The sequence below is a fragment of the Aulonocara stuartgranti genome, assembly GCF_965226115.1.
Source record: "Aulonocara stuartgranti genome assembly, chromosome: 13".
In the NCBI taxonomy this organism is placed as follows: Eukaryota; Metazoa; Chordata; class Actinopteri; order Cichliformes; family Cichlidae; genus Aulonocara; species Aulonocara stuartgranti.
The window spans coordinates 4628301-4643272 of NC_138949.1; the positions used below are offsets into that span (position 1 = coordinate 4628301).

At 39.3% G+C, this 14972-nt stretch overlaps 1 protein-coding gene across 1 annotated transcript in view; it reads left to right on the top strand.

Annotated features, from left to right (window-relative positions):
- Positions 1 to 14972, top strand: part of LOC309720906 (protein TANC1-like) — a 45316-nt gene that overhangs the window by 955 nt on the left and 29389 nt on the right. The window contains exons 2-3 of the mRNA XM_082558151.1: positions 2423 to 2654; positions 2765 to 2931. Of these exons, the coding sequence (XP_082414277.1) occupies positions 2423 to 2654; positions 2765 to 2931 (399 nt within the window). The remainder of the gene's footprint in view (positions 1 to 2422; positions 2655 to 2764; positions 2932 to 14972) is intronic.

The following is a 14972-nucleotide window of genomic DNA, read 5'->3' on the forward strand; positions in this document are numbered from 1 at the left end:
CAAGGATCGCAAAATAAAGTCTAAATACTGCCTCTCTGGGAAGTTTACGTGTCAGCGCTGTTGAGCAGAAGATTAAGTGTTTTCTTGTATAAGCTTGTCAACATTTTTCACAAGATATAAAGTACTGCACGGTAACAGCTTTACATGTGTTCTGTTACTCCCCCACACCGTCAGTAACATTGTTAACCACTTGTCTGTGACCGAAACCCCCCCCCCAAACATGCATACCAGACACTGAGCATATTTCTGCACATCTTTCTCTTTCAGACTTGTGAAGTGGACAGACAAGTCCTCGATGTTTCACTTTAAAATGTTCCTCTCTCGATGCACGCCGACTAAGCAGTGTGCGGTTTTTGCCTATGACTCTTTTATTTTAGTTTTGGAATTGTTCGCTCTGTTTCCACTGAAATTTCTCTGTCGATTTTTCACTCCCGCATCTTTACTCGCACCACCTCTTCTTGTGTTGCTGAGGGTTCAGTCACATAGCAGGTGCACGTTCACTACATTTTGGAAATACTGCTTGCTAAAAGCACCATTTGATGACTTTGGCACTGCTATTGCCTTGTAGCAGGTCTAATAAAGATGATTGGGGGCCACCGGGATTCAGAGAAGATTTGTGATCCACTGTTGTAGTCAGTTGAGTTTGAATAGTGCTGTGATGGTAGGTTGTAAGGTAATTTAATAGGTGGCAGCTTTGTGAAGGACTTTCTCAGTGGATGTGACGTCTCCTACTGATTCTGCTGCGTTTAATGGTACTGATTACAACCTGTTGTCCTTCTAACACCTTTAGAATTTAATACTCTTATCCTGTCAGGGAGGCCTCCTAATTAGTGACCCTGTCAAAGGGGACAGTTCATGCACCAGACAGCTAGGGTAATGCAGTGAGCTTCATGTAAATGTCTGTGAAACTCAAGCAGTATCTCTTGAGCCAATTATGGTGAAAAGTGTTTCCAATAGGCGCCTTCACAGGGGCTCTGTTCCTGTGATGTGTGATGCAACGCTGAGCAGCTTCTGTCAGATTCTGCCAGTGCTTTTTTAATCATTGATTTAAAAGTGGTCTCATAACAGGAGCACTGAGGCTACTACCCTTTCTGCTTTATTCTTATTATCGAGACGTGCCTTTAGGTAACATTTCTGAAAATGCATTTATTGTTTTGCCAGCAGATGAGCTACCGAGGTTTGACTGCAGAGCCTTGCATCATCGTGTGTCGAGATTCGTATTGCTCATTGATGAGTCTGCGTGACTTGTATGCTAAATTAAATCATCACTGCAGTAGGGGGCTTATTAAGAGTTGTGTTCATGCACACAGCAGGTTACTTGACTTTGTACAATAATAGGCATTCAATATATCAGTTTCCCTCTTTGTTATGTCACATTTGTGATGAAGCTCAAAAAACGCGTGACGCAAAAATGACAGAAAGGAGTGTTCGGACTTCTCTCAGACGTTTGTTGCTTTTAGGGTAAAGCATAACATCAGAGAAAAATTCTGGTGGTCGTGATTTTTGACAGTTTCTGGAGAAGATGTGAATCAGTGGTTGTGTTATTGTTTCAGTTGGTCCATCTTCTGACTGGATGTCACATGTTTTCCTTACTAAAGATGGGTTATATACATCCAGGGAGTTCAGCTATAATTTTTAAAATCTTACCTCCCTCTTTTCTAATTTGCGCTAGCTTTAATTGTGCCTTTATTGGCATGTGAGTTATATGTTATTATTTGAAAAAGAAAGAACCATAAATATGCATTTAGATCTGTGCTGTGGGGAGAAGTTTGGGTCCAAAACATTTATTGATGCTAAATGTTAAAAAAAAAAGTCTCATATCTTGAGGCTTTAGTCATTTTTCTAGAAGCTGGTCATCGGTTTTCTGTGGAGAACTAAACAGCAACAGCTGAGGTTGAGCCGTCAGAGGAACCGATCACCTGCTCCTCCTCCTGTGGGCCTGGAAGTGTGTCAGCTCCTCCAGGTTGGACTGTAATTAGTACAGTCATCTTCCTTCTTCTCCACCTCTGTCCCTACATTTTCCTTTTAAATCAGACCTCCTTTGAATGCTGCGGAAACCTGCTCAGGTACAGAAGATTCTACCTTTAGATATCCACCTGGGATCTACTCACTTCTTTTTATAGCTTTTCATCCGTTGCCCAATCTCTTCATCATCCCTTCTGTGTGAAATAATGAAAGGATAAAATCATGTCTTTGACATTGTAGAGATAATATGTAGTTTTATGGAGGCTTGTTGGTATCAAAAGCCTCACTTACTTACTTTGTCATGGTAGTTTTTCAGTCACCAGAGATGTTGGTGTTTGTAAACGCTTTAAAGTTATCAAATGTACCCATCAGTCAGTGAATCATATTTTTAATTCTTCCTGATTCTCAAAAAGCAATGGCTTCACTCGCGTTTGTTCTCGTTCCTTTTGTCTTCCAGGTGGTGGCTTATCATTATTGCCAGGCAGATAACACGTACACTTGCTTGGTCCCAGAATTTGTGCACAGCATCGCAGCCCTTCTGTGCAGAGCTCATCAACTGAGTGCGTACCGGGAGCTGTTGTTGAAAGAGCCCCACCTCCAGAGCATGCTCAGTCTGCGCTCCTGTGTCCAATACCCCATGGCTGCTTTCCGGAGAGGAGTCCTGGAACCGTTGGCCAACCTTCGGAAAGGTAAAACACTGTAGTTGTATATTGCACTATTTCATTTTCATCGTGTATGAGACCACTAATCTCATTTCATAGTATTTTAATATTTAGTTTATTTGTAAATGTCTTTGCAGAGCGAAGGATTCCAGAGGAAGATTACATAATCTTAATAGACGGGCTGAATGAAGCGGAGTTCCACAAACCAGACTATGGAGACACCATTGCATCCTTCATCACAAAAATCATTGCCAAGTTCCCCTCCTGGCTAAAACTGGTTGTCACTGTTCGAATCAACTTGGTGGTAAGAAAGAACTTATAAAGCATGGCTCTGAGTTCACTCAGATGACAAAATATTCACTGTTATAATCACCTCGAGTCAGAATTACAGATGTCACATTATACTGGTGATGAGTTTTAGTTTTAAAAAGTTTATCACTCTTTCTTCCCTCTCGGTAACTACTCTGCTTATCCGCACACTTTACGGCTGATTAAAGTAACTACTGCTAATGGCATTCACTCTTCTGTTGCTGCAGCTGCTTCTCTCACACACTCAGAGACTCGCTTCCCACAATGAACTCACACAGGTGCAGTTTGGCTGTTACACTGTTGAGTGAAGTACTGGATACAGGCAAGCTGTTAAGGGCTTGATTCTTAACTTAATTACCAGTTTCGTGTCTGCTCTTATCCTCTACTATCTGCTTTCCAAGCGCTCTGAGCTGAAGCTTATCAAAAAGTTTGAACATTCAAGACTTCTGTTGTTATATTTTTTTATACAAATTGAATGAAATTTGCACAGGCTGGTTTAACTAAGCATCTTTAACTAAGTGCTTTTACAGTCTTACCTTTTAATATATTTTAATGTTATTAGTGCTAGTTTTCACTTACTTAATATACTGTATTTTTCGGACCATAAGGCGCACCGGATTATAAGGCGCATTAAGCGAAACAAAACAGTCAGATAAGTCAACTCATTTTTCTTGCTTCCTCCAATCCACATTGATTCATAAATGCTGAATTCTCTTGCAGCTGCTCTATTCCCATGTTGTTGCAGCATATTAATGACTAACCTTTGTATTGTGGATGGATTACCTCAGTTGTTCTCCTGATTGAAGTTTGGTCCGTTTACAGCATCCCGCCATGCGATTGCATTTGTCCCTAACCCTCGTGAACCCTCACATTAACTTTTATGAGTGAAAAAAAGTTAGCCTTCATCCTCTAGCTTCACTGTGTTTATGTTATGCTAACATAGCTGTGTCGCTAGCATATCATTTTATACCAGCTAGCCAAGCTTCAGTAACCCTATAAATGTCACTGCTGTTTAGTTTTCTGTCTTCATTTATGTCGAAAGGGACGGCAGAGCTGTACATTTAAATTTTTTCAGAAATCTCTTAGTCATGTATATCATGTTTAGGTGGAACTAGTGAGCTAACTTCTAACTCCGTTAAATTTAATAAATTTTGTTTTCATGGATGCTTGGATGTTGAACTTAATAGTTACACCTGATAAAGCATCAACGCTGTCGATTTTTGAGAAAATTAAAGGATTTTAAGTGCGGCTTATAGTGCAGAAAAAAAAAGTATGCCGGTTGTAGCCAACAGTCCTCCTGCACTTACAGTTCACACTGGCCCTGTTTCCCAATCCATAAAACACTGTAAAACACATTTATTGATTTGTTGACCAGAACATTTCATATCCTAAATCGGAAAATCTAACACTGTGGCAACCCTAGAAAAGAAATGAATCAAAATTCTCTCATTTTAACAAATGTCTAGCTGGACATGCCGTCACCTCTCTAGGCACTCACTCACTGTCACCAGACCCTGCACATTTTTACATTTTGACAAGTGTTTCCTGAGCTGCTCCCGCTTGTTATTCTACTCTTTACAGAGTCAGGCATATCCAGCAACATTCAGGAAAGAATTGAGACACATGACCTGCAGGGCAGGAGAGAGATGAGTCAGTCACTTTGAGCTGACACTAGGTTGACCAGTTCCAGAAATGCTATGGACTTGGATTAAATTCACGCTGCTGACAACTGAGGCTTTGACACTACTGATGAACTACATGAAAACTTATTTTCCTTGCTGGGGGAAAAAAGAAAGCACTGAGCCTTGGATAATAATGTGGTTTTTGATTGACATCTGGAATTTGAGTTATTATTGCTCAGTCAGAAGCCAGGGTCGAGTGTTGTCCATCAGTGTGGGCTGTACTATATAGTGAATTCAGCCTAGCTATTAAGAATTCAGGCAAGGCCCTGTCAGTGTGGTGAATCAATATATTGTAGCGCTGATATTTTGTATTCACCTCTTATGCTCTTCTATTAATGCATTAGAATTGGTTTTTTGACGTGGAAAGATGTTCCAGGTGACTGCACTTAAAGTAATACATTTCGACTACACTGCAACATCCATCCATCCATCCATCCATAAGCAGAAGACTGCAACATATGTGTTGTAATGTCTTCTGACAAAGTGAAACAGTGTTTAATGAGAGGGAGTTACTGTTTGTGTGAATTTGCTAGGGTGACGTTTTTAGCCACCTGGAGGCTGGCAAAGCAAGAACAGCAACAACAACAAGGTTGCAGTCGGTTATCGGAGATGTGTTTTTGTTGTCCGTGTGGTAGATTTCATAGTAACAACTGTGCTGGAAAGGAAACGTGTGGTTTAAGGCATATGTAACAGTAGCTGTTTTTTTTATAACCTCTGTTAGTGAATCCTGTGCACATGCTGGTCTGTGGCAAAGGATAGCACATTGTTAACCATGCCATATGTGTCTTTTACTTTCTTGTAATCATATTTTTCTTGTTATATTTCTGTTTTGTTCACATTCCCACTGTAACCACTTAGCAGTTGTCTGCAGTAATGAATCGAATGGCACTGTTGTTTTAATGGGAGCTATATGACGACTTCGCATGTGAAAACCTCGGAGTCGGTTTGACAATGTTTTTGTAAATCAGGCTCCTATGATGTTCAGTAAGTTCCCTTTAAGTGCAATGGAAAGGCTGTTAGTCACTGACTGAAAATGTCTAATTTTCCAAAAATGTAACAGAAGTCAGTTAAATAGTTTTTAAGAGAGTTGGCAGTCTTTTGCAGAAAAACCCTGTATGTCCTCTCTTTTTATTGTTTATTTTTTTGGGGGGGGGGGGGGGGGGGGGCTACGAGTCCACATATTTGGGTAAGATGCAGGAAATGGTTGCAAAATCACAAAGAAATTCCAAAATTGATGTCCGGTGGGACGTGATGAGAAATATTACAAAAGCAGAATTCAAAATGAAAACAATGAACAAACAGGGCTGCGTACAACCACATGCCATGACACATAACGACAGCACAATGCTTAATAACAGAATTAATGATAAACTGAAGATATTCTACGATAACTGGACCATGCACAGCATTCAAAATAAAATAAATAGAGAAATAAATACAGTAAATAAAGAAAATGTATATAAAATGTTGTTTGGACATGATGGTTGTCAGTCCTGCTCCATGCAATAGACTATAATGACCATACACTTGCATTACTCAAAGGTTCTTGAAACTGAAATATGAGCTAATGATGATGGTTCCTACTTCCTTCAAAAGTTTTTAGAGCAAGTTCCTACAAAAGATCAAAAGCACAAACTGTACGCTCCATGCTGTATTCTCATACCGTTTCCCCTAACATTAAAGCTCTGGACACAGCAGTCAGCAGCATTGCCATTCAGTGCAGACAGTGGTTACATTCGGCTTTGTAAGTTATCTGAACCATTTGGCCATCATTAATATGCAAAAGCCATCGGTAAACCTGCGTCTGTGTGTGTATGGCTTTGCTATCTAAGCTTTCGGCTACAAGTTCAGAAACTCTGCAGCTTAGTGTTTGTATAAGCTGCAATTTAGCTTGAAATTGGAAGCACTAAATGATCGACTTTAAAGCATTATCACTTCATACTTGTAATATTATGCGTGTACATTTGTACTTGTCGCTTGTACTCAGGTGTCTCTTGCAAAAAACCCCTCAGTGAATAAATAAAGCTTATCTGCTTTACTGCCCGACTAACTCGGGGCATAGCAAAAATGAATCATGGAAGAATAATCAAGATAGCATTGTTAAGACAAGAAAATATGAAGGCATGAAATGTTTCTTATTTGCAGACAGAATCAGAGTTGTGCATAGAGATGAAATTGTCACGCTATTGTTTTGTGCTTTGAACAGACAAATAGCATCTCACCTCGGAGGAAGGGTTCAATATATTGGCCCTTGCCTGCTAGACTAATATCTGGACAATCTCTGAGGTGTTGTTTGCACCCCCTCCCCCCAATCTTGTGGATTGTGTTCGGTATGTTTTATTGAGCGTGTGCATACATGTGCTTGTGTGTGTTTGTCTGTTTGCGCTGCCTTCTCATGATGAGGGAGAGGAAAAATGTTATCTTGCGGAGGCAATGTTTCTCTAGCCTCAGACAGGCAGAGGATTGGAGGATTAAGGTGCATTGATTTCTCCAACCCCTGGGACACAGATTGAAATGTGAGCCCTAGTTCAGACCTCTGCTTGCCCGCTAGCTACCATCCCATCCATTTGCGTCCAGTGTCACCTCGGTCACCAGGAAATTGTCTCACTGCTGCTCGAGTTCGGCGCCAGCGTGGATGTTGTTTCAGAAAACGGCATGAGCCCCCTCTGCTTCTCAGCTGCTGCAGGACACTTGGGACAAGTCATGCTGCTCTGTAAAAAGGAGGCTAAGGTGAGGACTTTTCATATTGTGACTACTTGACAACTCTACTGATGTAGTTTTCTTGTGATCATAGACATTTGGTTTCATTTGGCCATCTTTCTGGATTTCTGGCTTTTTCATATGCAGGGTTTGTATGGGTGCTTGAAATCATTAAAAAAGGCTTGAATTTAAATATTGTCTTTTCAAGGTTTGAATAGTGCTTGAATTTTAGATGTGGTGCTTAAACGTGGTTGAAACCATATTTCATTCAACACAAATAACTGAATGAGTCACAAAGTGTGAAAGCAAAATTTCTCCATCTGGTCTGCCTTGCACCTCTGCGTGCCAGTCTGTTTCAATGTGTGACCCCGCCCTCCCCCTGGGGATGAGTGCACTAACTTGACGTTGCTGTTTTAATGAGTGTTTGATGGAAAACGACACTGGTGGAATTTGCACTCTGAGTCACATGACAGGTGAGTCCTAGTAAATAATTTTCGAGTATGTGTACATAACACATGCTAATTTTAAAACTATTATTATTATTTTGCTAGCTATCAAACGTGCTGGAGAAATGCACTGAGTGTGATAGTACAGTAGTTGGTTATGGCATGGTGATTTATGGTATATGCTGTAAACATAGCTAACATTACTTAGCAGTAGCAGTAATGTGAGTTACTTCACTCAAGTAAAAGCTTTAAACGTTAGTCTGATACTTAACTAGCCAACTTGAGGCTTAAGGGAATAGTGGTAATAAGAGGGACTGATCCATATGGGCACAGAGAATAGCCACTTTTTGTGGTACTGAAGTTCCCGGGCTTTCATTCAAAATCTGTTTATCGTGAGCACCCACCCATTAAACATAAAAATTATAAATAGCTTCAAGCTATTTCAAGCTATTGATGCCTGTGGGCACTATCAGCCACTGAGACAACAGACAAATTTTAGTGTTTTAATGAATGAATATTTCATACATTAAGGCTGCCTGTTTATTTAAGAGAGGTGAACAATACATTATAATTATACATAATAATATCACAGATGATAGACTAAATAAATAGATTTTACTTAGATGCTTGTTCATTCTTAAAGTCTTATATGTTGAATTGAACTGAATGTCATCTGTTCAAAGGCTCTCCCAGTCAGTGCTGTTCTCCATGCCTGTCTTACTGTACATGATGTTATTAGCACAAACACTTTAAAAGTTACTGTGACTCAAACATAGAAAAAATGATTTTTTATTTCCCTCACCTAATTTTTAAAAGTATTTTATAGCATATAACACGTTTGAAAATATGCTTTGGTTCACATTTAACTCCAGAAAATCATAAATCAAAATATGGATATTACCTGTCCACAGATTCATGGTGCAGTAACTGCTCTTTTAACTGTCTGGTGTCTTTGCTCTTTGTTTGGTGTTTGTAGACATGGTTTACATGAGTTTTTAGCTGAGATTCAGAGGTTTCTGTGGGCACTACTCATGTCAGCACTTATACAGCGGGGAAAATAAGTATTTGACACATCAGCATTTTTATCAGTAAGGGGATTTCCAAGTGGACTATTGACACAACATTTCCACCAGATGTTGCCATCAAGCCAAATATTGAAGTCATACAATCAAATCAGAACATATAAGTATACAAGTTAAACCATAATAAATAAAGTGAAATGACACAGGGAATAAGTATTGAACACACTTTATTCAATACTTTGTAGAAAAGCCTTTGTTGGTGATTACAGCTTCTAGACGCCTCTTGTATGGATAGACCAGTCGTCTGCATTGCTCAGGAGTGATTCTGGCCCATTCTTCCACACAAACGGTCTTTAAATCTTGAAGGTTCCTTGGGCCTCTTTTATGAACTTTAATCTTCAGTTCTCTCCATAGATTTTCTATGGGATTTAGGTCAGGTGATTGACTGGGCCATTCAAGCAACTTGATTTTCTTTCTTTGAAACCACTTCATTGTTTCCTTGGCCTTGTGTTTGGGATCATTGTCTTGCTGAAATGTCCACCCTCTTTTCATTTTTAGCTTCCTGGTAGATGGCAGCAGATTTTTATCCAGAATGTCCCGGTACATCTCTCCATTCATCCTGCCTTCAATAATATGAAGTCTGCCAGTACCCCTTGCTGAAAAGCAGCCCCAAACCATGATGCTTCCACCCCCAAACTTGACTGTTGGTATGGTGTTCTTGGGGTGGTGAGCAGTGCCATTTCTTCTCCAAACATGGTGTGTAGAATGACTGCCAAAAAGTTCAATTTTGCTTTCATCTGACCATACTATAGTCGTCCAATAATCCACAGGCTTCTCCAAATGCTGTTGCGCAAATTTTAACCGAGCCTTGACATGCTTTTTGTTCAGCAATGGAGTCTTGCGTGGTGAGCGTGCATGGATGCCATGGCGGTTCAGTGCATTGCTTATAGTTTTCTTTGAAACAACAGTACCTGCTGATGCAAGGTCTTCCTGAAGTTCTGTCCGAGTGGTTCTTGGCTCTTGGAGAACCCTCCTGATTATTCTTTGGACTCCTCGGACAGGGATCTTGCGTGGAGCACCTGATCGTGGCAGGTTTATGGTGAACTGATGCACTTTCCATTTCCGGATAATGGCCCCCACAGTGCTCACAGGAACATTCAGCATTCTGGAAATGCACCTATAACCATTCCCATCAAAATGCTTTTCAACGATAAGATTACGAAGATCTTGAGAGAGTTCTTTGCTTTTACCCATCATGAAGTCTTTCCTGTGTGCCTTCTGGGTAATGAGGAGCCTTTATAGGCCATCAATTAGGACTAAAGCAGCTGATATCAATTAGTACTGATAGGGGACAGGATTTCTCTATCAATACTGACAGATTTCAGGTGATCTCCTGGCTTTCTATGTCATTTTGCCCCTTGTTATCTCCATGTATTCAATACTTATTCCCTGTGTCATTTCACTTTATTTATTGTGGTTTAACTTGTATACTTATATGTTCTGATTTGTTTGTATGACGTCAATATTTGGCTTGATGGCAACATCTGGTGGAAATGTTGTGTCAATGGTCCACTTGGAAATCCCCTTACTGATAAAAATGCTGATGTGTCAAATACTTATTTTCCCCGCTGTATTTCTGACCTCGTGTTATAATCGATTAAACGTGGTCTCCTCTCTTTTGCCCCCATTTTTGATGTTGTGGGTGCAAATGATCAGGCGTGACATTCTCATAATAAATCAGATAAAATACTGCAAAGAATTAATCCTGCATTTGTGTGATTGAAATGTGTGTGCAGTGACACTGTTTAAAGATTTGGCCTAAATAATTCTGGAGTGAATGAGCCTAAACATGATGACCGGACTAGTGACACCATATCACCTGTGACACTCACACACGCACGTATGACTTTGCCAGTTTCAGCTGAAACAATTTCAGTGTTTCAAACCATGTTCCAGAGTTTTTAGTTCACCGTTCATGAGGTTTCAAGAAGAAAATGAAAGACAGATCTGAATGTTTGAAAGTGTTTTGGAAAAACTCTGTAAAGATTAGATGAACAATACTCAAAGGATAAATTCAACTGTTTTATTTTGTTAGATAAGTTGAAAAAAAGTTAAACAAGCAAGTAAATAACGAAACAAGGTTAAATGAAGTAAGAGCAAAAAGTTAACAAGTAAATAACGAAACAAGGTTAAATGAAGTAAGAGCAAAAAGTTAACAAGTAAATAACGAAACAAGGTTAAATGAAGTAAGAGCAAAAAGTTAACAAGTAAATAAAGAAACAAGGTTAAATGAGGTAAGAGCAAAAAGTTAACAAGTAAATAACGAAACAAGGTTAAATGAGGTAAGAGCAAAAAGTTAACAAGTAAATAACGAAACAAGGTTAAATGAGGTAAGAGCAAAAAGTTAACAAGTAAATAACGAAACAAGGTTAAATGAAGTAAGAGCAAAAAGTTAACAAGTAAATAACGAAACAAGGTTAAATGAAGTAAGAGCAAAAAGTTAACAAGTAAATAAAGAAACAAGGTTAAATGAGGTAAGAGCAAAAAGTTAACAAGTAAATAACGAAACAAGGTTAAATGAGGTAAGAGCAAAAAGTTAACAAGTAAATAACGAAACAAGGTTAAATGAGGTAAGTTCAAAAAGTTAACAAGTAAATAACGAAACAAGGTTAAATGAGGTAAGTTCAAAAAGTTAACAAGTAAATAACGAAACAAGGTAGAGGAGAGAAAACCCCAACAATCCCCTCTGAGCAAGCACTAGGCGACAGTGGGGAGGAAAAACTGCCTTTAAACGGGCAGAAACCTCCGGCAGAACCAGGCTCAGGAGGGGGCAGTCAACTGCCGGGACTGGTTGGGGGGGTGAACAGAGGTGGAGCAAGACGAGGCTACATCAGTTGAAGAAGCAGTATTGTCCCTCTACCGGAAAAAGCTGAAGAATCTTTTCTTCTTTTTCATGGACTTTTCCACGAGCGCCTTTTTGTCCAGGATGAGGGTTCTCAACTCATCGATGGTTTCTGTGTTTTGCCTCTCTAGTTTCTTGCATGTTTGTTCCACCTGTTCTAATGTTGCTTGTGTTTCTTCAAGCTTTTCTTTGAGGTCTTTGGATGTTGCCTCCTGTGTCAGCTTTGCCTTCTGCAGGTCTGCATTTCTCACTTGATCTTCTTTGTGCAGGCCTTCTAGCTGCTCATTTCTTTTCTGGATATCGCGGAGCGTACACTGCAGGTCCTCATGCGTTTTGTCTTGTTTTTGCTTTTGGGCCTGCATTTCTGTGTTTTCCCGCTTCAAGTTGTTGAATTCCAACAATATCCCCTTAATGAGCTCTGAGTTGTTTTTGGCCATGTGATCAATCTTTTTCTGCATGTGTGAGCATCGTTTTTCTAGTGTTTCCTTTTCTGCCTCCAGCTCACTTGTTTTGACCTTCAGTTCATCACAGAATCCTTGCAACTTTTGATTTTTACTCTCAAAGTCCTTGATAATGCACTTTTCTTCTGGCAGTCTTTCTTTCTGTTGCTCTCTCTCTTGAAGGAGGTCTTTATTTTGGACCAATGTTTGTTCCAACTCTGCCTTCACCATTCTGTACTTTTCCTGCATGCCTTGGAGCTCGCGCTGCAGGTCTTTTTGCTTTGTGTCCTGTTGTTCCTTCTGTTGGAGGACTTCTTTATTTTTTTCTTCAGCTTCATCAAGCTTTCTTTGGAGCAGGTGATTCATTTGGTCCATGTATTGCAGATCCCACTCCATTTGATCAATCGTCGCTTTCCTGCCTTGAAGCTGCTCGGACATTTCTTTAACTTCAGCGCTCTTTTTCTTGTTTTCTTTGATGAGGGATACAATCTGCTCTCTGGCTTGAGCAAACTTGATCCCCCAGCCCTCATTAATAATGTTGATGTCGGGCTGGCGCTGTAGTGTTTCTTCCAGGTGTTTGTTTTGTGCTTCCATCTGTAAGCACTTCTTCTCCAGGTGACGTTTTTCTTCTTCAATTTGTCGAATTTTGTTCTGGAGATGGTTGTTTTCATTCCTACTCTCCTGTAATGCCCTTTGGATGGATAAGAGGCCATTTGGAGAAATTGGCCGGCCACGCGTGGAAGGAGAGGCGGCGAAATCTTTTTGTCTCGGTTGCCGTAATCTTGGATACATGTTGGCGTTTGTATCCGATGACTCTGAGAGGTTTCCAAATTTTTCTGTAGTCAACGTTTGAAGGCTGCAAACACAAAGGCTGCGAAGAAACGAACTGAAAATTGCTGTTTCTCACCCCTATTTATAGAAAAACTTCAAAGGATCCTTGTGACATCCTTGTGACATCCTTGTGACATCATCACTCCTAAGCCAATCAGATTGTCACATGACATTTTGGAATGTGGAATGGGGATATGTTTTTTTTTAAACAGTTTTCAAATGTAACTTAATATTTAAGTGTTTCTTACTTGACCCGCTTAGTCGATTAAAAAGTTAATTGCCACGAACACCCCTAATGTTATATAACAGACCACAGAAAAAAGACAGGTTTTTTTCTACGTGACAGAGCTATAATAAATGTTTTGTTTTTTTAATTATCCTACTTTTTCTAAAAGGGAACATTATTTAAAGAATATGTATTTAATTAAAAACTCTGTATTCATCTAAAGGGTATACCAAGAAGGGTGAGCTTCCTGCTTGAAAAGGAAATGACCAAAATAAATGTATTTCTCTGCAATTACAAACTCTGTGTAAACAGTCTTGGTGTCAAAATAAAGCTAACACTGGTGAGATGTCATCAGAGCTGTAAATATTACTGCAGATGTTACTATGTCAAAGTTACTGTGACTCAAACATAGAAAAAATGATTTTTTATTTCCCTCACCTAATTTTTAAAAGTATTTTATAGCATATAACACGTTTGAAAATATGCTTTGGTTCACATTTAACTCCAGAAAATCATAAATCAAAATAGGGATATTACCTGTCCACAGATTCATGGTGCAGTAACTGCTCTTTTAACTGTCTGGTGTCTTTGCTTTGTTTGGTGTTTGTAGACATGGTTTACATGAGTTTTTAGCTGAGATTCAGAGGTTTCTGTGGACACTACTCATGTCAGCACTTATATTTCTGACCTCGTGTTATAATCGATTAAACGTGGTCTCCTCTCTTTTGCCCCCATTTTTGATGTTGTGGGTGCAAATGATCAGGCGTGACATTCTCATAATAAATCAGATAAAATACTGCAAAGAATTAATCCTGCATTTGTGTGATTGAAATGTGTGTGCAGTGACACTGTTTTAAAGATTTGGCCTAAATAATTCTGGAGTGAATGAGCCTAAACATGATGACCGGACTAATGACACCATATCACCTGTGACACTCACACACGCACGTATGACTTTGCCAGTTTCAGCTGAAACAATTTCAGTGTTTCAAACCATGTTCCAGAGTTTTTAGTTCACCGTTCATGAGGTTTCAAGAAGAAAATGAAAGACAGATCTGAATGTTTGAAAGTGTTTTGGAAAAACTCTGTAAAGATTAGATGAACAATACTCAAAGGATAAATTCAACTGTTTTATTTTGTTAGATAAGTTGAAAAAAAAGTTAAACAAGCAAGTAAATAACGAAACAAGGTTAAATGAAGTAAGAGCAAAAAGTTAACAAGTAAATAACGAAACAGCAAAAAGTTAACAAGTAAATAAAGAAACAAGGTTAAATGAAGTAAGAGCAAAAAGTTAACAAGTAAATAACGAAACAAGGTTAAATGAGGTAAGAGCAAAAAGTTAACAAGTAAATAACGAAACAAGGTTAAATGAGGTAAGAGCAAAAAGTTAACAAGTAAATAACGAAACAAGGTTAAATGAGGTAAGAGCAAAAAGTTAACAAGTAAATAAAGAAACAAGGTTAAATGAAGTAAGAGCAAAAAGTTAACAAGTAAATAAAGAAACAAGGTAGAGGAGAGAAAACCCCAACAATCCCCTCTGAGCAAGCACTAGGCGACAGTGGGGAGGAAAAACTGCCTTTAAACGGGCAGAAACCTCCGGCAGAACCAGGCTCAGGAGGGGGCAGTCAACTGCCGGGACTGGTTGGGGGGGTGAACAGAGGTGGAGCAAGACGAGGCTACATCAGTTGAAGAAGCAGTATTGTCCCTCTACCGGAAAAAGCTGAAGAATCTTTTCTTCTTTTTCATGGACTTTTCCACGAGCGCCTTTTTGTCCAGGATGAGGGTTC